At 44.5% G+C, this 24,848-nt stretch overlaps 1 protein-coding gene across 1 annotated transcript in view; it reads left to right on the top strand.

Moving 5' to 3' along the window:
• The window catches only part of NDUFA13 (NADH:ubiquinone oxidoreductase subunit A13), a 35,312-nt gene extending 21,359 nt beyond the window's left edge, over positions 1 to 13,953 (top strand). Inside the window, exons 2-5 of the mRNA XM_078669583.1 lie at positions 4,569 to 4,647; positions 7,806 to 7,877; positions 9,684 to 9,753; positions 13,768 to 13,953. Coding sequence (XP_078525709.1) covers positions 4,569 to 4,647; positions 7,806 to 7,877; positions 9,684 to 9,753; positions 13,768 to 13,887 — 341 coding nt within the window. The 3' untranslated portion in view covers positions 13,888 to 13,953. The remainder of the gene's footprint in view (positions 1 to 4,568; positions 4,648 to 7,805; positions 7,878 to 9,683; positions 9,754 to 13,767) is intronic.
• The last annotated feature ends 10,895 nt before the right edge of the window (positions 13,954 to 24,848 follow it).

The raw sequence follows: 24,848 nt of genomic DNA, 5'->3' as shown, positions 1-24,848 counted from the left end.
GCCCGTGTATCCGTCCGATGCTTGAGTCTACAAGAGCCTAGAAAACGTGGCTTTACAGCGCTTGACGGGGATCGGTGTGCTTTATATTACTGGATATTTAAAATATAATTTCATTTCAGAACCGGAGTGTTGGACTCCTGAGCCCGTGTATCCGTCTAATGCTTGTATTTACAAGGGCCTAGAAAACGTGGCTTTATAGCGCTTTTCGGAGATCGGTGTGGTTATATTACTGGATATTTAAAATATAATTTCATTTCAGAACCGTAGTGTTGGACCCCTGAGCCCGTGTATCCGTCTAATGCTTGTATTTACAAGAGCCTAGAAAACATGGTTTTATAGCGCTTTACGGAGATCGGTGTGCTTATATTACTGAATATTTAAAATATAATTTCATCCCAGATCCAGAGTGTTGGATCCCTGAGCCCGTGTCCCCGTCTACAGGAGCCTAGAAAACGTGGCTTTACAGCGCTTTACGGAGATCGGTGTGCTTATATTACTGGATATTTAAAATATAATTTCATTTCAGAACCGTAGTGTTGGACCCCTGAGCCCTTGTATCCTTCTAATGCGTGTATTTACAAGAGCCTAGAAAACGTGGCTTTACAGCGCTTGACGGGGATCGGTGTGCTTATATTACTGAATATTTAAAATATAATTTCATTTCAGAACCGGAGTGTTGGACCCCTGAGCCCGTGTCCCCGTCTAATGCTTGTGTCTACAAGAGCCCAGAAAACGTGGCTTTATAGCGCTTTACGGAGATCGGTGTGCTTATATTACTGAATATTTAAAATATAATTATTTCAGAACCGGAGGAGGACCCCTGAGCCCGTGTATCTAATGGTTGTGTTTGCAAGAGCCCTGAAAACATGGTCTTATAGCGCTTTACAAAGATCTGTGTGCCTCGATTACTGAATATTTAAATCATAATTTTATATCAGAATCGGACCTAGGACTTCTAGGCTCGTGTGCTTGTGACTACAAGAGTGCAGAAAACATTATAGCGCTTTAGAAAGATCGGTGTGCTTATGTGGATGATTTTTTACATTATAGTTTCACACTAGAGCGTGTGCACATCTGAGGATTGTGTTTGCAAGAGCCCGGAGAACATGTCTTAAAAGCGCCTTATGGCTATGTGTGTGCTTATATTACTGAATACTTCAATTCTAATTATGCTGAAGAATCGGGTCTCTGAGCCCGTAATTATGGTTCATAATTCTGTTTACAAGTTCTCAGAAACAGGTTTTTGTAGCGCCTCGTGGGGGTTGGAGTGTTTATATTCCTGAATAATTAAATTACATTTACTTCCAGGATTGGAGCGCTGGACCCCCACCTCAGCTGTATGTTTGAGACTGTTTTTAAAGGAGTCTAAAAACACGTTATTAATAGCGCCTGGCGGAGGGTGGTGCGCTTTAATCATTGAATATTTACTGTCATTTCATAACAGGACCCAACCCTGCGTTTATGTCTAACCCTAGGGTTTACAAGAGCCCCGGGACATGTATTTTAACTATTTAAATGTAAATTGTATACCAGAATGGAAGAGATCGGACCCGGCCTTTTGAGTATGTATTCTTAGACGTATTTACGTTTTTTATTTTTTTTTACCTAGCGCCTAATGGCGATTGCTGTGGGTCTATATTACTGAATATCTACATCATTTCATACCAACACCGCAGCGTGGGATGCCAGATCCATATGTGGGTCCGAAGCCTGCGATAACAAGGCACAAAGAAACGTTAATAACGGCTGGTCAAAGCAGGCTGTTCATGTTATTGAATATTTACATTATAATTACATTCTAGAACCGGAGCTCTGGACATATCTCCCGTTTCCGTTTCTGAGTTTTGTGTTACACGAGCCGAACATTTTTTATAGCGCCTCAAGGACGTTGGTGCGCTTCCATTGTGGAATATTTAAATTATAGTTCGACCCCAGTGTCTATGTCCTAACATTTTTATAGCGCCTTGGCAGGCGATCGTGCTTATAATATGTAATTTATACATTATACTTCGACCCCAGCCCCGGAGAGCCGCCCCTTCGCCCCGTGTGAATGAGCGAGGCTTGTTGTGTATACAGGAGCCGGGCATATATGTACACCGCCTCTGGATGTTTCCATGCTTATATTGTGATATATTTAAATTCTAGCGGACCCCAGCACTGAAGCCTTGGACTCCAGGCTCCTATGTATGTCCGAGTCGTATGTACACAAGAACCACAACATCATGTTTTTTTTCAGCTGCGCTGTTGATGTTCTGATGTTATTCAATTTATAAAATATACAAGAACTGCAGCTTTTGTTCTCTGCCCCGTATGTACGCCAAAGGTTTGTTTCTAAAAGGAGACAAACATCATGGTTTTAATAGCGCCTAGAGGAGGGCGGTGCACGTTTATTTTTGAATATTTTATCTTATAACTAAATCCCCGATTCGGAGCCTTAGAGCTCAGCCCCTTTGTAACTGTCCAATGCTTGTGTACACAGGAGCCAAAATATACTTTCAAAGCGCCTTAGGAGATTGGTGTGCTTATATTTTACCGAAAAGTGACATTACTGAATATTTTAAATTATAATTTCACAGCAGAGCCGGAGCGTCTCGCCTGAACCCAAAAACACAGGGGGGGGCGGGAGAGGACACGGACGGCGGGAGGGGGGCGGGAGAGGACACGGACGGCGGGAGGGGGGCGGGAGAGGACACGGACGGCGGGAGGGGGGTGGGAGAGGACACAGACGGCGGGAGGGGGGCGGGAGAGGACACGGACGGCGGAAGAGGACACGGACGGCGGGAGGGAGGCGGGAAACGTGCACAGGACAGCGAGGGGGAGGCACACGGAGGGGGCGAGAATGGACAGCGCATCTGAAATCACTTTCAGTGAAAGGGGAGGGAACGGGAAAAAACGTAACTCCGCCCAGGGAAAAAATCTCGGGAACGCCCCCGAATCTGGTCCGGCCTTGACGGACAGATCCGGCACTCAATGGCTAGCCTCCATTTATGGAGCTAGCCAATGAGAGCCGGGGGACGTTCCCGAAGTGCTTATTGGGGACATAGGATTTCACCTGCGCTGAAAGGCTGCGCAGCAGCCTTCGGCAGGCGAAACCCAAAAAGGTAAAAAACATTGCCATTTTTAACGACAAGAGCTCTAACTTTCACAAATCCGAGATCGATTGCATTGCAAATGTTAAATCTGTGACCTGCAGTCTACACTAATTTTTAACAAGTGGTCAGTTCACTGAGTTCCGTTAAGTTAGGTGAAAATGGTACTCCAAAAGCTTCCAGGAGCTATTATTTTTGAGGGCGAGGAGTGAGTCAAGGTGATGACAACTTCGGCCCTCCTCCTTGACAAACTAATAGTGTTTTAGTGTCGCACAGTCGTCCTACTGAGAGCCTGCTAGCAGCACATGATCTATTGTATACTGTGGATAAACTGAGATCCTTTTGGCTGGTTAATGTGAAAGGAGCGCATACCACAGATATCAGAACACTTGTTTTTAAATGAAAATTGAAGCATAGGGCTAGAGTGAGATCGCAAGATCCAACTGTGAATGTTCTGTGTTAGACAGTTTGAGACATCATAGGCCATTCTGTGTGTTTTTTTGGGGCAGGGAGTGGATGCTTACAGACTTGCGTACAGCCCAAAGAATGGTGTGTTGGGACAGACTTGAAGTCTATAAAGGTGTGTGCGTGTAGAGGTGGATTGAAGGGATCGTCCAGTTTCTGGGAGTGTTAGCGTTACTAACATTGCATCAGGCCGTGTGTACTAGCATCAGGCAGAGTGGCTCAACATATATCATTATTCGCACTTTAAATTCCTTACCTAGCGTATAGGAGCAATTGATGATATTGCCCCCACCTTCACATACTCTGCTCGCGGTTTTCCTTCTCTGCCCCTTACAGTCTGATTTTACTGGCACATGTCCTCACCACAGACTAACCCCTTCTACGCATCTTCACATATTTCGATGTCCCGCCTTCTCAGTTCACTGGTATGTTCTTTCCTTCAAGGTCAGACGAGTGGCCTCGCTCAGGAAGTTACAATTAGCACATTGTTCACCATCTATTTGGCATGGGTTCTTCAACAGCCCACCTCTGTTGGAACTTCAATGAGACTCTTCTCACTTAGAGTACTATTCCCATGCAGTCAACCTAGTTGCCACAAAACTCACCCGAACCTAGAACTTCATGTATGGTTAGAACAACACGATAGCAATTAGTTTATAATTATCTACAAACCTCTCCTGTTAAAATTCTAACTTCCCTAAGAAATGCAAACATCAGGGATTTGGTAAATGCTAATTTTTTGTATCACTGCAGAGTAAATTAATATTGGTCTTATTCTGCCCAAACATTAGGCCACTCTTAATCAGCAACTGTTGTGTATCTATAATGACAAACCATTTGCTAGCTTTTAATAGTGAAACACTTCATGACTAATGTAGATAGATGAATAGAATTTCTAGGTCGCCTCTTTAACATCTATGTATTTTTAAGGGGAGGACTTCTCTTGAACTTCTACTTGTTGTTTGGACTCATTCTTAGCAATCTTTACAGAGCTTGTTTTTTCCCCTTGTACAGGTTACTCCATGTTTGCTATTGGGATTGGCATGAGCATATTCGGATATTGGACTGTATTCAGGTGGAACAGAGAGAGAAGGTAACGTGTCCGGTTTGATGTCTCAAGCTACAGGACAACTTGTGTGATGAGATAGTGTGGTAAATTGTCTTCTAGCAGGCTCACAATGTGAGATAGTGTGGTAAATTGTCTTCTAGCAGGCTCACAATGTTCCAGGCCTCCAAATGCATGCACTAATTTGTCCTGTTCATACCTTCCTGTTAGTAGAGCAGCGGAATGAAAATAGCAAAAATATATATTTTTTCATTTTTTAATAAAAATTTTAGCACTGCTGTGTAAAAATGTTTTCTTCATCAAATGCAAAAGTATGAGGAACTTTACTCCTCCTTCAAACCCCAGTATGGCGTCCTGTCCGTGAAAACTTTTTCAATGTTAAAATGGGATTTGTGATCGTTTTTGCCCGACTTTAGTCAGATTCCCATCACCCAGTTTTTCAACCCCATGTCAGTTTTGATAGAAACGTTACCAGGACACGTGTTCCATGTCTTGGTATTTTTCACTTTTTGAAAGTAAACATTAAGAACGCCTTCCTGGTTCTGATTATATACTCCATTTAAAGACGGTTGTTGTAGCAGGGATGGTTCCAGACATTGGAGTACCACTGTGAAAGCATCTTATTGGTACTACTCTGACTGTAAAGTCTTATATGGTGCGTACTGTAGATAAAAATGTAAATACACGTTGGCTGTTCTCTAAAGCTGGTTAGTAATCTTTTCAAGGAATTTTCAGAGAATAGACCGCTGGACAACTTTTATGTGTGGTGCATGTAGTATGTGTCTGAAGGTACAATCCCCCAGCCACCAACACCGTACCTCACCCCTCTACCCCACCAACTCTGATGCCTTGCTCAAACATGGGGCTCCAAAGACTAGTATCTGAAGGTAGACACCATCTTCTGCACCTAAGTTTTTGCTATTTTTTTAGGAATGTTGGACTTAATAAGCAGAGAGCAGCGGCCATACTCTTTTGTGGCCATCTCCGATGCCTTCAGGCTCATCAAAGCAAAGCTGAACATAGCCATCTAGGACTGTGCAATATTTCAATTTCCCATGAAGTCGAGTGCTGATCACAAACGTGTTGCAGGTTTAGAGCACAATCTCTTCATTTCAATCCCTGTCAAATCTGGAATTTGTATAATGGTTACAATCCTGTCCAAAAACCCCAAAGACAGTAGTAGCTTCCTCTTAGGAAAGTTTACCAGCAGAGCCAGTTCTTTTCGCTGTAGAGGATGAAGCGCAAATTCAGTTTTCCTAACCTACATAGATTTTGTCTAAATAAGGATATGTACAAATTGTGTAGGGCTTGTGCCCCTCCCTCCCAGTTTGGATTACCATGTCTTTTGAAAAGGATCAAATGACCTGTTACTTGCATCCTGCGGGTAATTGTAACCCAACAGTGATTTGCCCAGACATTCCTAAGTGGTGCAGAGAAGAAAGTGTGCTACCTTATAAAGGGGATATAAAGGTTCGGCTATAAGCAGGGTTGAGGAATTGGTTACACCTAAGGCTTTTGGGTCCCAAGTTTCCAAGACCAGTCTTGATGCTGAGATAACCTCTATATCCCAGTTACTTCATGGCACAAGTGACAGATCTACTACTGGGCTAAGGAGGAAACAAGTCTCTGGGAACTGGGGTCAGATGATGACGACATATAGTTAAACAAGAGTGAGTACTTCAGTGAAGTGCCTTGAGAAGCCACCATTGAGAGAGCTTGTGGCGAAAGGAGACGAGTAGCTTATCTGTGTTCAAGTTCAGTGGGCAAAGAGAAGTAAATGGTGCAACAATACCTCTTGTAGCCTCGTTCTTACGTTACTGAACTCTCTCAATATGTCATAAAGATATCTACGCAAATTGTTGCCCTGGCCAAATATTTTCTTTTTTAGAATACTCAAGTTGAAAAAACAACCTAGTATTTTCTGTAGTGCTTCATTTCTATACAGACGTGCTATTTAAGCCCATATGACATCATGAGATGTAGGCGATCCTCCGGACAGTAAAAATACTACATGGAAATGTTTTACTTATGTTGATTGACAGGGAATAAAGAGATTTGCATTTCTCCAGGTCTCATGATCCACTTGCATTAAATGAGCTACTTGCACCCCTTGTTTAACCTGGCTGCTTCCACTCCGGCATCGTCTACACTCTCCCACGTGCCTTCATATTTGGAAAGGGGACTTAGAACAGTAGATTACTAGGTTCTTTGTTGGATGTTCTTCTGGCCAAACTACATATAAAGTCTGTTGGGAGCCCTCTCTTAGAAATTGAAATAAGCAATTTTTAATTCTGCTACTTAAAGTCTTTAAGATCCAGACCGGCTTTCAAATTATGGACCATGTCATAGCTCTCCTACATGGTGAAACTGCTGGAGAAAACTGTTCGATCAAGTCTCTGCCGGGTCATATGGAGATCGTCTTCTGCAGCTGGATTTACCTAATGGGAGCAGCTCCAAGAACATGGAGACGGTGTTCAATATCGCTCGGAGTGGTCACCTCTTTATGCTTCATGTGATGCCACTGACCCACCTTATTCAGACTTGTTCCTGTATGCAGAGCCTCAAATTACAGCTTTGTAGCCCAATGGGCTAAAGGAGCTAATTGAGTGATTTTAAAATAGTTGAACATTGATGGTGTCACAACACGCTCAAATTAAACGTAGCGAAGACGGAGATTTCGCTATCCTTTAAACCTTCTCCGTACTGAGTCCTGGTGATAAACTACGGACTCCAAACCTGTTCCTAAGTGTTTTTAGTAGTTCTAATAAATAAAGCATGTGGGTGTAGGTGAAGGCACCGGGGTGCAGAGTGTGCTTGCCAATGGCTCCTGAGCTTAAAAAAACAACCTCAAAGAGCCCCTGTCACATTTTCACCCAAAGCTTGTGCACCTAGCATCCTTATCTAAGGTACCACGGAGTGCAGTTTTCCTACCAAGAGTCCTGCACTGTGCTAATGCATGCTACAAACTATAACTTAAATCCACACGTTGTATTTAATAATATTCTGACAACAGGGTACATTCAGTGCGAGGGTGTATTTGGTGTATTGAATCTATACAAGAACAATAGTTTCAGGTAAGTAAGCCTTTTTCTAGGATTTGAAGACCACGATTGAGTGTGTTGTGGCAAAACCAGAAATGCTTGACTTTGAAATAATCTGCTGCCCCTACACTCTTTCATCTCCAGGCGCCTTATGATTGAAGATCTAGAGACACGCGTGGCACTGATGCCCCTCCTGCTAGCAGAATCTGACCGGAGGTGGGTTTCTCATTACTGTGGCTAGAATCCCAATTGTTGGTACGGTTCTTGGTTACACTAAAAAGTCTGTATGTTGATCAGGCACATATAGGAACAATCTATCACTTTGCAAAGACTTTTGTACCCACTGTAACTACATCACTATTAAAGGTACGACTAGCCCACCAATGAATACCAGTTCTACTGGGTGCAGGATTGACCTGGCCTGGTATTACCGCGTGGGATGATTTAGTAACACTGCATGCTATCCCCAACCCAAGGTGCCTGTACTCTGCAGTTTTTCTCTCAAATGATTTGACAGCTTTTCCTTTAATCTCTGCGGATCTTGGTGTGCTGCTCGAGACACACTTCTGTTTACAGCACACATGGGAACAAGATTGAAAGAGTTCGAGGCAGTTAGTGAGATGCTAGCAGCTTTTAGTTGTAGTTTCACAGGAGGCTCCTCCACGTGAGGTACTGAATGTGCAATCAGTTGCCCGTAGTCCTCTGTAACGCTTTCTTTACAGATGCTGTGTGGAGGTAAATTTTGGGTCTCTGTGCCGCTTAAGATTACTTTTTCCTTGTGACATTTTTGTTTTCTAGGCAGCGTACAAAGTGGGGCTGAGAATTTTGGCAAGACTGTTCAACCCCCTGTAGGCACAAATAAGGAACTGAGTGTAATGACGTGAGTCTACGTCCATTGTGTTGAGCTACTTTCTGTGCTGATCCCTGCAAGGCAGGCCTTCCGGAAGTCACTGTTTTGCCTTAAAATACTGTCTTGATAATCTAACTGGAGAACATGGGAGGGTGTACGTGCCCCAAGGCCCAGGATTTGGAAAACATGCCATGAAATAAGATTTATCTTCTCTGAACCTGGTGGAATTTCCTTCTCATGTGTAATGATGAATATAAGCAAGGCCTGCAATATAGTATTGAGATACTGTTTGATTAGTAGGTGCTAAAGTATTTGTGATTTTGATTCCCACTTAAAAAAAAAATTTCTTGTGTAAATCCCTATGCTAGTCTGAGCTGTAAATTTAAAGTGCTGCATGAGTTTCAAAGCGGCTTTTTCTGTAGGCTCGCTGTAATGAAGTTCCCTTTCCCTGAACACTACACTGCGAATGCCCAAATCAAAGAGGATGCAACAATTGTGTTTACTATTTTAAAGCAATCGAGGGTAATAATTTAAGAGAATAGCTTAGTGAAGAGACAGTAAGACCGAAACCTATCGTCGCCATGCTTCTGTACTTGTTTGGAGGGGATGTGACCATGTACTTGGTGTTATACGGTTCATTTTGGATCAGAACCGTGACTCCTTGCTTATGGCTCATCCATGTCTGTTTAAAAACAAAAAAAAGGACTGTATTAGGGCCCAAAGTAATTATCAGTAGCCGAGATTCATTCAAGCATCCCACTATCTCTTCTTTGTTTCTCTCCGGTCCCACCATGTTTAATACAGGTTTTCTATCTCTGCAGCTCCTAATTCTTTAATCTTCTTTCCTGGACGATACTAGTAAGGACAGCGGGCCCTGTTCTGATTTGTGCATTTACATACTGATTTCACTTAGGGAAAAACCTCAATGGATCCAGATTTCCAAGCAAGGTGGTTTCTGTTTTGCTTCATTGCTGATTTTGAAACCGGCTCGTAATTGCAAATTGAACCCCTTATTGGTCTGAAAATTCTGAAGGGTTTTGTATAAGAAGTGCTGTGTTGATGATTTGTTGCTTGGTGGAAACAGTTTTTGTTCATGTGGTGGCATAACTGGCGAGTCTTCACTCAATTGATGTTTCGCTTGCGATTTACACTTCTTTTGAATTTTTTTACAGTATTTTGCGGCAGATGCGGGAGAATCTTGAAGAGGAGGCAAAAATTATGAAAGATGTTCCTGGCTGGAAGGTTTGTGATTGTTGTCCCTTCATACTTCTTGAGAGCAGTCATCCAGCTCCGACGGCCTTTCGTGTAGTCTGGTTGCGGTGATGGTGCAGGCCTTGAGAAATCATTTCACCCGCTCACTATGGCGAGTAGATTTTATCAGGGCGAACTATGAATAGGGCCTACTGGCCGGTTCGGTCGAGCTGACAAACAGGCGTTCTGTTCGCTCAATGTTAATAAGCAATTTGCTTTTATCTTTTCACATTTGCTGTGCGTTCAGATATGCAGTTCAAATGTCAGCTTATGTCTAATCAAAGTTGATGCTTATTTTATCCTGTAGGTTGGTGTTCACTTTTCCATCTCTGACTGCAAAGTTAGACGATATTGCACATTAAACTGTCTGAAAATCTTGTGGTACGGGTCTGAAATGGAAGGCTGTGGGATGTCCGCTTGTTTTTCTAACCCAATTTAAATAACTTGTAAATGAACTGTACAAACATTTCAAAATATATTTCAGTAGTTAGGAATGCGCACTTTTTGTAAGTGTGTGAGGGAAACAAAAATTTTAATAGGATTAAAACAAATCTTAACACTTAGTGATGTGCAAATAATACATTTTTTCGCTAAAACCCAATTGCTGCACATTGTTTTTGATGTACAGTATTAGCAGTAAAACTGTTTTAGTTGCATAGTTTGTGTACATTACAATGGAAAATGTTCTCTTTAAATGACCGTATGCTACCACATCATGCTTTAGTAATACACTTATTAAAATAGTTTTTAAACATGAACTGAGAAACATTCCTGCCCGTGCCCTGAGGACAAAGCACTTAGTCAGCTAGGAGGCAAGTCAGGGGTCATGTGTGCCCTATATGTGGGATTCATTTTTATTATACACGGAGGAGAATCCTAGTCTAAAAAATCTGAATTTTTTTGTTCATCAGAAATGCTCTCATATTTGACAGTTGCTCTGATATGTGATAATGAAGAACAAAAACATTCTGTAAAATATCTGCCCAGGGTCACAGTATGAGACCAGTTTACGTGTCAAGCAGATTACAGTTGGGTTGATATTATTCAAGTCGCTTGACCTGCTGTGCTGTTCTGATAAAATTGTATTATTATTTTTTGAGCCCTGTGGTGGTGGTTGTTGAAGGCTACCTCTTGAAAGTCCTGGAGGATTAGAGGATCAGCAGCATTCTCGTCGGTTTGAGCCCTTCCACAAGAGCCAGTTGAGGAGTTTGATGCTTCCGAGTGGTTGCCATAAGTTCCTGCTTGGCTCAGTAGATGCCTGCACTTCTAAGATGTGTGTAGTTTGTTGCCTCCCATGGGCATGACTTCCCCCTAGTCATGGCTATAGTGGATCCACAAAAGAATGTTCCACTGACGCTGGGTTTGAGGTGTCCTTAAACATATGCAGTGCCTCCCTCCGTTAAAGTACTCCCAAGAGTAAATCCTTTTATTTTTTGCTTCTTACAGCACTCTCTATTTTGTTTATTTAATATAAAGGAGAGGTACGTACTAGTTTTGTTCCATTTAGGGGAGCTTCATTCTGATCCCAGAAGGAGGGAAGGCGTATTAGTCCTTTCCGTATTTGAACTGGAGAGCTTTAACCTCCCACGGCCACGTTACTGAATGATACACCTCTAAATGTACAAACCTGATGCTCCTCACACCATAAAACCTTATGCGATCATACACCAGCATGCCCCTTTTTCCCAATTTTTTTGTAACAAACTTTATTACCAGCACGCCCCTTCCCTTGCCATTGGGTATTGTTGCTTCTCTCATGGTCTACTTCATGTGACCATCACTCTTTAGCCTCTCCTTTTCCATTTGTATCGGTTCACCTTAACTTCATCACAAACACGGGTCATGTGAATCCTTCTTGTCTTCAAGATACCATCGAGTTTACAGCAGGCCTTTAGTGGTATCTTGAAGCCCTGAACGAGGATGGCATAGGAAGGGCGGGCACCTTTTTCCTCTTTCCCGGAATGAACGTCAAAAGACCGATATTATCAAAACGTTAGGGAATTTGGAAACCAAAGCATGAAGCTGGTGGTAAGTGGCCCCACAGAATGCAGCCCTGGAACGACCGCAGAAACTTAAAAAAAAATTCCTTTGTGTGATATATAGTTCAAAAATTAGACTGAAAATTGTCTATTCTGATTCCTTGCCTTGAGAATGCCCTTGGCGAGCCTGTCAATTTGGGGGTGAAACACGTATTGGCTGTGTTTCCTTTCACATCAGGCTCTAAATCCTGATGCTCTCAATAAAAACCAACCAAACATACAGAGAACTAATATGGCATGTATTCCTCAAAAAACTCCTTGGGTACTGCATGTCTCTCTCGTACTACTTCTACACTTATCTGGGGGCATTAGGGTTATTGCCACCCGACTGGCAGTCCTACTTCTGGAACACTGAATGAAGGGTCCTGTCCGGGTCATGTATACCCATAAGCTTTACTGCTGCTGTTTGCTAAACAATAAAACTGGAAGAAAAGGAGTTTGAAGCTAACACATCGGGTATGTTTGAAGGGTGCACAGTCTCCTCCAGGAACTCTCTTGGTGCTTTAAAAAAAATATATATATATATACATATTATTGCAGATCTAAGAACAACAGTACACAATACAACCATGTGCATCACATCTGATCCGACATTGACAGTACAATCAGCACTAACATCCCAGATATCGGACCTGCCCTCTTCCCCCATAAACTTGTGTCCGAAATGTAGCATCTTCGGTTCATGTCATTGCTCTGAAGGGGACCTGCAAATATAGCCTCTATATGTGTTACATTTCCGCCATCTCTTATCCCATTTTTGGGGGCAACCTCTGTTTATGTAGACTAAAAGTTACGCCAGCATGTACCCATTCCACCAGTGTTGGTGGGTCTGCGACACACCATAAAGCATTTTTATTGTTGACCAGCTTGGTGGTACTCCCTTTCTCGATCTTGGAAGAATGAAATACTGAGTGGACCTGCCGAGATTTTAACCTGTGGCCAGGGGGGAGTAGCCCAGATCTCTGGAGTGGAGGTAGGAATCCACTGCGGTAGTAGACCAGCTGTGCGAGAGGTTGGAAGAGCTGCTGAGGAATAGAAAGGTAAAACTATGCTAATAGACCTGGTGAGTGTGGCATGAATAGGAGATCCCAGTGGGACCACTATAATTCTTGTACTCTTCACTACCATCTGATGTGTCATCCTATCTTGGCACAAATCGAGAAGGAGACAGTCCAGTCCTTAATTTGTAAAAACATAAGATAAGTGCCAGGGCCAATGTCGGAAGGCCGCTGCAGCTTCACCACAGACTGCCCCTTCCAGTGCTGCCAACAATCGTACCAGCATAACGACCATCTCTCCTTCAAGTGTGACAATTCAGACTATTCCAGGACCCCAACAGCTATAAGAGTGACTTTGTTGACCAGTAATAGTAATTTTTGATGTATATTGTATTAACAAGTATTTTGGTCCTCGTCTCTGAATTAGACCGACAGCGCCACCATGTGGCACACTGTCACAAGCGCCAGCGTGGACAATTATGTTGTGCCTGTGCTGAGCACCCGAAACCACCTACACAAGTTAAGCACTGGCAGACACCCTTCTTTCACCGCTCTACGAAGGTGCATTTATGTTTCTGTGAGAATGGCATGAAGGGGCTGCACTAGCAATACTAAAGACTTTCACCTGATGTGTTGTCATGCACTGCATTTACCACAATTCATTTGGGCATATTGTGTGCAGGTATGCCAGAGTGTGTGCTCGCTCCCTTCTTTTATGGCATGGGGGCATGACAGGATGGACCTGAAAGAGTATCAGTTGTTGCGGAGAGGCTTGTGGGTTTCTTTAGAGGTTCCCGGATATCCCACCAGCTCTATTTGGAGAGTACACATTGCAATGCTTTCTGTTAGGCGTGGGACAGAGTGAAGATAAGTGCAGTGAGTGCATTGGGTGGGCATGACTCGACTGTTAACTATGTTACAGCTGCAATAATCCTACCTGAGCTGCTCGCTCTTTGTCTCACCTGCAGGTTGGGGAGTCTGTCTTCCACACTGACCGCTGGGTCCCTCCCATCATCACTGAGATGTACAATCTTCGCCCCAGGGAAGAGCTGGTGCATAAACGGTTTGGCTTCCAACGCTACGTGTAGAGCAGCGGCATTCGCCAGATGTTGTATATGTGTAATATTATTAAAAATAAACTGGCTTTTCCTGCTCTTAATGTTTCTTGACTTTTTTTTTTTAAGAATGGACGCAAACATCTTTTTAAATTTAGAGTTCTCATTCTTGTAAAAAATCGTTTTTGAAAAAATGTTGCTCTTTCCTAAGCTTTTACTTCTCCTAATCTTGGCGTGTTCCCTTGCTTCAAGAAATTGTACATGTCCTGCCTGGAGATATCTGCCAGCCAGACGATTATTAACAAAAAATCAAAATACTTTTTACAGCCCCTGGAAACCCATTTCTATCCAGTGTGCACAAACCTGGGATTGAAAACCAATGAACGCAGCATTAAAAAAACAAACACATTTTTCGTAATTGTTTTGCAACCCGCCTTCTATCTAGTGTCTGTCGTGCCCTAAGTAGGGAAGACATTCGATCCTGGAATGCGGTAATCTGGCCCCCTTTGGCAACCAATCACGTTTTAGTAGGTCCTGGAATGGTGTCTACTTTGATGAATTAAATGAAGAGCACACTGAAAAGATTCACAAGTCAAGCTTGGGTGGCCCTTAGTTGCAAGAAACGGAAAAATAAACTTCAGACAATCTGTCCAAAAAAATTACAGTTGGCCAAGTTGTGTGTGTGTGTATATATAGATAAATGTTTTTTTACAGGAAGGGATGGCCCCTTCCCCTGTGCGAACGAGCCTAGGTGGGACATCTTTTCTTCCAATGCTGTTTTCGCTCGTGTTAACGATACCCCCTTTGACCAGCAGAGGGCTCTCCAATTTCATAAACTCGACGCTTTTTGTGGCACAAATGACTTCAACTTGATGAACGAAGATGACCAAGGAAGATGCTGAACCGGATGCGAACACCTGAACTCCGGGTCAGGCAAGAGTCGGATACACATTTTGCCTCCAGGCAGCACAAGGGAAGAATTTGGGGAGTTTCATACACTTGTGTAAAACACAAAATATTTTTGTCTGAGCTCCTGAGAGACGTTTGATGTTCTACCGTCTTTTTTAAAATTCTCTGTGTTCTTTAACAACTGGAACAGTTTTAAATCAGCCAAAGGAAGTTCCCCGGCTCCCACCTGCAACACCGCGTTTACAGTGGTTAGACATCTGTATATAATCTGTAAAAAAATAATTGAATCCTGTTCTACATCACCTGTGCAGCATAAAATAAATGCTTCTACCCCTTTAGAAGCTATGGAGAGGGTTTATCACCCTCTCTGCCTGGCAGTCCACATCCACGGTCAGGGTGGTCTATTATTCAGGGCGTCCAGGAATTTGGTCAATCAATCAGTACATTTGTAGAGCGCTTGTCACCAAATGTAATGTATTGCGATTTATATAGCGCACGGATCACCCAAAGGCATCAAGGCGCTTGCTTTGGGAACCCGTCCTGGTTTTTTCCCTGTGAGATAACCCCTACTGGGTATACCCAGGGTGAAAGCCAGGCATCCCGCCGCGGGTGGGCCGCCGTAGTGGAGATTAAGCAACTATTGCCCAGAGTTGCAGCGTAGGACCCCATGATTAGAATAGGCACCGAGGCGAGAATTATCGAGTCCGTGGACATTTTGGGCTCAGTACCCTGCCGCGTCGGGAATTGAACCGTGGTCCCGGGCCAGACCTCTGCAGCAGGGTCTGCCGCTCTAATCAGTGAGCCACACTCCTCCACTGAGAACGCTTCTGGTCAACATTTCCGCCAGGTATTTAATTCATTTTTTGTACCATTTTGTCCTATTGATGTGCTGCTCGTCCTCCAATGCCCATGCCTGTAAGTCTTTTTTTCTCCTTCTCATGCGCTGGAGGCCTCCGCGCCTCCTAGTTTATTGCTGTGCGTTGTTTTGCGAACACTGTCCCCAAAGCCTTCATTCGTGCCCTCATTTATGACCTCATTTTATAGAAAATATACCCAGGGGGCATTTCTTTGCGAATGCATCTAGTACAACTGCAATTAGTGAATAAACTGCAAATGTGGTGGCACGATTGCTGTTAGGGATCCTGAAATTTCAGTCCGCCTCTCAAGCCATTAGAAAGCTTCATTGGCTACCAATCAGGCAAATAATCTTCTTCAAGGCCCTATGCAAATCCTACAAAGTAGTACATGAAACCGGGTCAGATTATTTGAAAAGTAACTTTAAATAGTACTGTCAAGTTAAGACGTTCAGGTCCTCTGGGCCAAAATGGCATTGTTCCCAAATTCAAACGCTCCTCCTTGGGCGGAAGAATGTTTGTGTCCTGCACAGCTAAAGCATGGAATACCCTATCCCTGCATGTTATATCCATGACTAGTTTGCTCTCGTTCAGAAAAGCATTAACCCCTTCGATGCTCATGACGGAACGGTTCCGTCATGAGCGTCGGTTGAGCTGTGCTCATGACTGAACCGTTCCGTCATGAGCCCGTTGGCTCATTAGAACGTTCAGCACAGCGCAGGAATCTGCGCCGCGCTGAAGGTGTTAAAGGCATGGCTGTTTGGCAGTCTGTGAGCTCACCTTCAATCTGTCATAGCAGAGATCGCGCCAAGACACCGCCGGTTATTCGTGTGCTTTAGTAATATCTATAACATAACCCTGGTCACATGTTTAGGGCACCTGGTTCCAAGCATTCTTCAGCTGTGGGCTGCTCCCAGGCCACATATAGAAAGCCTGCGTTCGAGGCATGTGGGCTGCTAAATTCATATCTTAGCATTAGATCGCCGCCTAGTGTTGGGTCCGGATGATCGCACATTGTTGTCCTGGAAGAGTCTTCGAAGTATCCTGAGATAGGTGGCTCCTCCCCTGGACTACAGTGCGCATGGGCATCGGCTCCATCCCCAGATTGTTTTTTTCCGCCATTGGGTTCGGATGTGGTCTCGACGTCTTTCTGTCGAAACCGAGAAACACTAACTTTTAGCGGCCAAAAGGCCTCGCTTTTTTTGCGTCGGTATTGTCTGCGCACGGTCTCGAGTCTTCCGTCTCTTGGAGCCGGAATAAGCGGAGTTTTCTTTCGCTTTTCGAACTTTGAGGCCTTCTCATCGCGACACGACTGCAATACTTTTCTAACATGGAGCGGAGCCCGTTTAAGTACTGCCCGCTTTGTGGGTCCAAGTACCCACACATCGATCTACACCCCGTCTGTAACAAATGCCTTTCGCCTGACCACGACGACGGCAAGTGCAAGGCCTGTGCACAGTTCCGCTCTAAGAAGACTCTCAAGCTTCGGCGCGCGGTGCGCATGGAAGCTAGACAAGCGGCCCCGGATCCGGAAAACATCTTCGGCGACCAAGACGAAGAGGACCAGGGTCATCATCTTCAAATCTCCCCACCCGAGACGGAGGTCGAGGCGGATCCGGGAGACGACGACGGAGTCGTGGGTCAAGGCCTTGAATACGTCGACGAGGTAGGAGACGACGATGAGATTTATGGGGCCGCGGCAGATAGCTCGGGGGACGAGCTCTGCCCCGAAGGTTACGAGGATACCGACCGGGTCACGGGATCGCCTGTTGGCCTTACCCAAGACCCGTTGCCGCAAGCCACAGCCCCGCCTTCTGGCCCGGCCACGGACTTACTTGCTGAGCAGACTGTTTCGAAACCGAAACCGAAACCATCGGGATCGACAACATCTAAGATGGCCGACCCGAAAACGAAACCGAAACTTAAGGACTCGAGTGTCCCTAAGATGGCTGCCGTACCGGCGAAAACGACTGTGCCCGCTACTCCATCGACTCCGTCGACCTCCGGTCCGCAGAAGTCGAAGAAGTCCGTCGATTCCGCTGCTGCAAAATCGAAATCGACGCCAGAGGAGGGGTCCTCTAAGAAAGATGGTCGGCACGGGTCAACATCTGCGCCGCCGTCTAAGCACGCCAAAGCCGGCTCCACGGAAGTGTGGAAAAGTAAATTTTGCCATGTTCTGTGTCCCTACGCCTCATCCATCATATGTTATGTGTGCATGACCAATATGCATATGTTATTCCCCATGTCCGATTAATGACGCAATTATAGTTGTGTCCACCTCTAGTATGTCATTTTCCAGTCCTCGTGAATACTACGAATATCAGGCCTATGTAAAGCTACGTTGCCACGTTTCTCAGTGTGCACGTTATTTCAATTGACAAGTCCCCGTTTTCTAGGCCTCAAAAGGGCCTGGACATCAGATTCAGCTCCCGTCTCCTGAAGCCTCGTTAAGGAGCGATACAGCCCCCACCTGTATCCTCGACCTTTCACTTGCTTCCTGCCTCACAGTGCCCGGTGCAGCCTGGCTCTGCCTCTGAGTCTGCCAAGACTATGTTATAGTTCCAGTTATCAGTTTAGTCCTCCTTCTCTGCATTCCTAAGCTACTGAACTGCATCAATAGTTTCCGTCATTGTCTAGCCTATGCGGCTCCATGTTAGAGAAATACTGTATTTAATGGTCATTTAATATTCTTCATCACGCACTACATGTAGAATAATGCATGGTCCAGTCTTAAAGTCAAGTTAGCTTTTCCCCTCATGACTTCTAGTTTGTATCAACATGTTCCCTAAACATCAGATACTAGATAGGGTTTAGGTACATGTCGCTCCGACCCTCCAGACTTTAGTCTCTGCTCCTAGCACAGAGTTCATAGCCCCCAGCTTCTCCTCGTAACACGTCATTGCCAGTTTGCGCGCACCACCAGGTTAGAGGTCCCGGCTCCTTAGGTAGCCCCCTCCAATGTTTCCGCCCCATTCATGACATATTCTGTTACGTCTGCACCACATGTCTATGTATACGCCCAGTTACACCTACTTTTACTGTTATCTTTCGCGACTGCTACGCGTCACACCTTCTGCTCCACCCACTGCTACGCCTACTGCAATGTAATGCTATGTGTTCGCGCTATGTATATATGCCCGTGTATTGTTATTAAAAGTTAGCGCGCTCATCCCAGACCCAGCCCCGGCAGCTGCCGGGCCACTCTAGCCCTGCCATTCTGTTCCTATGCAGGTTGTCCTGATCCTGTCCTTATGCTGTAATAAACCTGCAGAAACTCCTACTACCTCGAATCTTGACTCTTATTTATTGAGCTATCTGTTATGATATATGCCTAGTCAAAAATAGGGTATTATTTATTTATTTACCACATAATGGCGCCCGAACAGGGACTTGCCCTTTCCCCACGCGTCGGTGAAGCCACGCCGACCCCCTGACCCTCTGCAGTCGTGACGGAACCATACTGGCCAAGTGCAGATATTTCTGCTTCAAGTATCCCTCAGGCCCACGGAGGAGACGGAGGAGGCGGTCCAGCATCCAAACGAGACGGTGGAGGAACGCGGCGAGTCCCGACCAGAGCCCAAGCCGAGAGTCCAAGGTCCGAGGTATCCGGAGGCCCACCCGTAACTGAAGTCCGAAGTCCGTCGCCATCAGTCCAGTCCAGTCCGAGGCTTTCCGTTCCGTGCTGCCCGGTGAGTACCATTGCTGGGGTAGTATCTAGACAGGACCAATCTAAATTGACTCCTGGTCCGTGGGTTGGTGGTACCCAGACTCACAAACGAAGTGTTCACCTAGGTGGATACGGGTCTTGATGCGTCCCTTTATGGGACCGGTATGTTCCGTACTGTTACAGCAGTGCATCCAGTAACTCTAGTCTGTTCCGTTCTCGAGAAAATTCTTGTATTTCTGTTCTCAGTATTCCAGGTAATATTCTGTTCGAACTGTTATGTTATGATATTGTTTAATGTATTTTCAATGTCGTGGTATGCCTGAATTGTTTTCCCAATTGTTATTGTTCTTTGTGTATTGTATTGTGTTCCGATTCAAGTTTACAATGCCGCTCTTTTCCAAGTTACGTCAGTTAAAAACTAGAAAGGGTTTATTAGAAGAAGCAGTTCCTGTTCCGCCGAGGGACAGTCCAGGTCATTTTATGTATCAGAAACATGGCATAAGTGCCATATTGTATCTAGATTTATGGGTAGAGTATACCAAACAGTTAGAAGAAAAGTATAGATGGCCTGTATCGGGTACATGGGATGCCGAATGTATCATGCGAGTAGAAGAAGCATTATGGAAAAAGAAAGCCAGACAGTCACAGAAAGATGCCATCGAGTTATGGCGTAAAGAAGCGCATAGAAGAACCGAAAAGGAAGTCAGAAAGTCAGAGTTAAGTAGAGAATCCCAAGAACGAGCCCAAGAAAGAGAATTAATCGAGATAGGTGAACAAGTCAAAGCCGAACAGTCAGACAGACAGAGGCATGCCCTTATTAAGGGTATGTATCCTCTTCTTGCCGAGGGCTTGCCAAAAGCGACCCCAGAGGCATCCAGTAATTTCCCGCCACCATTAGTTCCGACCAAGCTACGTCACAAACAGACCGCAGCTGATATTTTTATTTCGTCCTATTTGGACGACACAGTCCCAGAATATGCAAATCCTGTTCGCGCTCCGCCAGTCCCTGTAAATCAGGCACTTCCCGCTCTTCCAGACACCGGAGTACCTGCTACGGTACCCCCGGTCCAGCCAGCATTTCAACTTCCCGCTCCGCCACGAAGAATGTCCGTCGATGATTCTAGTCTAGGGGCCGCAGGAGGAGGTCCTCCTCAAACCCCGCCGCCACACAAGCGTTTAACGTTAGCCGAATTACATGCACAAGCGTCACAGCGTACGCCTAGACATCAGACGGTAGCAGAAATAAGAAAATCCCTTGCCGAATGTGTCTATGATCCAGTCCCAGGCGAGGATAATATGGTTTTATATTCGTTCCGCGTAAGAAAGGTGGCCGAGTATCTAGTCACCTTACCGAATATGAAAGAAGATCTAGACAGAATATATCGTTTCATCCGTACAGGGGATGATCCAGAAAGTATTCACGAAGCCATGTCTCAAAGGAAAGCCGAGATCCAGCTCATGATATTAAAGTTTCTGATTAATTGTCTAATAAGAGAACAAGATTACCCGTCTAAAGATTCTGCCGAAATGAGAATCCTGACAAGGTGGAGTGATAATATAGCCGAGGGTAAGCACAAGACCGTCGGTGCCATGGAAAGTATGTACAAAAAAATCCGTAAAGAAATAATAAAGATACACGAACAGCGTAAAGCAGCACAAGTAAGCGAGAAAGAAAGTACCTCTGATCCTGAAGAGGAAGACGACGAGAATTCCGCCAGAATAGCGTATGTAGGAAAATCTAGATTTCCAGATCGTCATTTACGTCTAGAACCCAAGTCTATTTTCCATCATTCAGTACCAGAACAAGGTTCCCTAGAACAAGTATTTCAAGCTACCGATCACATTCTGAGATCACGAATCGGTTACAGTGAATTAAGTACTATGCATGAACAAGAACTAGTGCGATCAGCAGTCCGATGGATTACTGATTCTACCACTTTTCCAGACGAAATAGTGGCACAAATGTTTCTGAAACTGCCCCCAGCCGAACAACGACTGGTGGGTATGTATATGATCCAGCACCTCATTACTCTGTATGAGGGTCAGCACTCTGATCCAGGCCCGTTACATGATGTCCTGAACGAGTTACTCCAGTACAAATGGAGAGGTCTAGGTACCGATTTAATTAGTGTCATTCTAGAACAACGTCACAAATATAGAACGTTCTTGAACCCGCATTTTGTTCATGTCTCACCCCCAGAAAGTAAACCATTCTACATAGACAGACAGAATCCGTTACGAGAAGTCCACCCAGTTAAAGGAACGGGTGGCGAAATGCAGCGAGTGTTTGTATACACTCCAATTACAAAGATGGAACTCCTCGAAATGAAGAAATTAATTCCCTGTCATGACAAAGATCCAGCAGGGTTCCATAGAGAATTAAAAGACATGCTCCGTATGGGAGAATACACATACCCAGATATCATTAAAATGTTAAAGGTCCTGTTGCCCGCAGGGGTGTATGAAAAGCTAAAGGAAAAAGAATGGGAGGTGGGAGAGAAAAAGATCGATTGGACAGCTCTAGAAGCTGAAGACAAGGCACGAGTACCAGGTACCGGTCTTGGAGATAAATGTAGAGAATTACCAGAATTATTAATTCAAGTTTTACCCAGATTATTAACAACGAGAAAAGAAGACTGGGATGCAATCTCAGCCTGTAAACAGAAGCAAGATGAAGATATTAGTGATTTTTATTCTAGATTTGAAAAATGTTTTAGTATTAACAGTGGTCTCAAGACAAGTAGTGAGTCATACCCTCACCTTTTCGTTACTAAATTAGTCGAGAATTCAAGTCCACAAATTAAAAATCGAGTTTTGAAAGTCGAAAGCACCTGGCAAGCAAATACTCCGTCCCAGATGCTCCAGATGCTTCAGTATCACCAGAATAGAATCAGGGAAGAGCAAGAACACGAGAGAAAACGTATGAAAGACACGAAAATGAAAGTGCTAGTTGCACAATCTGTTCCTCAAGACAGCCAGAAGAGGGGTCCGAATCAAGCCAGTCATCCTGCAGCTCCCGTTAAAGGGAACTGCAATTATTGTAAACAGCCAGGTCATTTTATAAATGAGTGTGCAGTTCTGAAACACAACATAGCTACTGGTAAGACTAAAGAAAGACCACGTCCGCCTAGACAAGAACAAGTTTCACAGATTCCTCAGCCACAGAATGCACAACAGACAGTTACAGCACCGCAGCCTATTGCTGCAACACAGCATGTCACATCGCAGATGTACCAGTATGCACAGTCTGAGTATCCAGAGTATCAGCAGTATTCATGAAACAGCCTAGAGAGGGAGGTAGGCTTGCCTCTCATCGAGATACCTGTAGATCAAGAAGGTCCCTATGTACACAGTCAAGTATTAGGGAAAGACAGAAAGTTTCTGATTGATACAGGGGCAAGTAGGACCACAATTAGTCATGCCGAAGTTCCAGGGGCTCCGCTCTCAGGCTCAAGAAATGTTTCCCTTGGATTTTCAGGAAAACCTATCGTTAACGAGATATCTAAGCCAGTCACTCTAGAAGTAGGTCCATTGTCCCGCACTACTGATCTGTTACTTACTAAGTCATGTCCAGAAAATCTATTAGGCATTAAGACACTGAAAGAGTTGGGTGCAGTCATATGCTGTTCCCCAGAGGGAATACGACTGTTCCTACGTGACTTTAAGGGTCACTATGTATTACGAGATTTTGATTCCAGACTGTCTAAAGTTCCGCAGCATTTATGGGCGCAAGGTCCAACTGATGTAGGTTACATGCAAATCACACCCCATCGTGTGACTCTCAAACCAGGTGTAGTGTTACCACGAATCAGGCAGTATAGATTGCCACCCGAGGCTGTAGCAGCCTTATCCAAAATTATAGACGAGCTCATTGCTCAAGGAGTAGTTGTAGAAACTGACTCCAATGTATGTAATTCTCCGATCATTCCAGTCATGAAACGCACTGATCCAAATGCACCCCCAGTATATCGATTAGTGATTGACTTACGAGAGCTTAATAAATGTATTATTCCGCAGTACCCAGTTGTCCCAGACATCTCTTCCCTATTGACAGCCATTGATTCCGAAGCCATGTTCTTTACTGTCATCGACCTCAAGAATGCATTTTTTAGTGTTCCCATTCATCCAGACAGCCAGTTTCTTTTCGGATTTTGTTTAAATGGAAGGAGCTATATGTTCACACGAGCTCCTCAAGGTTTCACAGAAAGCCCTAGTATTTACAGTCAAGCACTGAAGAGACAACTAGACAATATTCACATGCCAACTGACACTGCCCTGCTCCAGTATGTCGATGATCTACTGATCACAGCCCGTTCTGAACGTGATTGCGAGCGAGCGTCACTGACGGTTCTGTATTTCCTAGCCGAGATGGGGCACAAGGTGTCACCTTCGAAGCTTCAATTCTGTGTCCAGCAAGTGGTATACTTAGGACACTTACTGTCCAAGAGGGGTAGGCAGTTGACACCAGACCGTATCCAGTTAATAGCGAGTCTTCCCCAGCCCAGAACCCAGAAGGAGGTGCGTGCCTTTATCGGCCTTACTTCTTATTGCAGACAATGGATTCCCCAGTATGCATTTCTAGCCAAGCCACTGATACAGTTAACGACACAGGAGGCAGCCGTATCGACTGTCCTCCCTTGGACATCTGAACATACACTTAGTTTCAATGAGTTAAAGACAGCTTTATGCCAAGCTCCAGTTCTAGCTACACCGAACTACAGTAAGCCTTTTACACTTTTCGTTACTGAACGCGAAGGTACAGCATTATCTGTTCTCACACAAGATCAAGCAGGTCAATACAAGCCCTGTGCTTATTTTTCGAGCACATTAGATCCAGTCGCCCAGGCGTTGCCTGCGTGCCTCAAGTCAGTTGCAGCCACAGCACTAGCTATCAGACAAAGTGATTCCATAGTTTTAGGACACTCCCTGACAGTACAAGTTCCACACTCCGTAGAAGTTCTTTTAAACCGAACACAAACTCAGCACTTGACAATTGCACGTTTAACAGGTTATGAATTGACACTGTTTCAGCCACACATAGAAATTAGACGCTGCAACGTCCTGAATCCTGCTACACTGTTACCATCAGTTAATTCAAATCCTGACCCACATGACTGTGTGGAAATAGTTAACATTACGACAAAGCCAAGACAAGACCTGACAGATATTCCATTACCAGATCCCGACCTGACACTTTATGTGGATGGTTCATGTATGAGAACTAGTACAGGAGAACTAGTCGCCGCGTATGCAGTGACTACTGACACTGAAGTTATTAAGACACACCGTATTGATACCCTGTCCGCTCAAGCAGCAGAGCTAGTTGCTCTGACACAAGCCTGCATACACGCCAAGAACCTGAAAGTTAATGTTTACACAGATTCACGTTACGCATTCGGAGTTGTACACGACTTCGGAGTGCTCTGGCAAGAGAGAGGTTTCATGACTTCTCATGGAACCAAGATTCAGCATGGTTTCCTTATCCAAGCTCTGTTAGATGCAATACATTTACCGACATCCATTGCTATCATGAAATGCAAAGCACATACGAAAGTTACTGACAT

This window comes from Lissotriton helveticus, chromosome 12, assembly GCF_964261635.1.
Source record: "Lissotriton helveticus chromosome 12, aLisHel1.1, whole genome shotgun sequence".
Classification (NCBI taxonomy): domain Eukaryota; kingdom Metazoa; phylum Chordata; class Amphibia; order Caudata; family Salamandridae; genus Lissotriton; species Lissotriton helveticus.
This window is presented reverse-complemented; position numbering and strand designations above follow the sequence as displayed.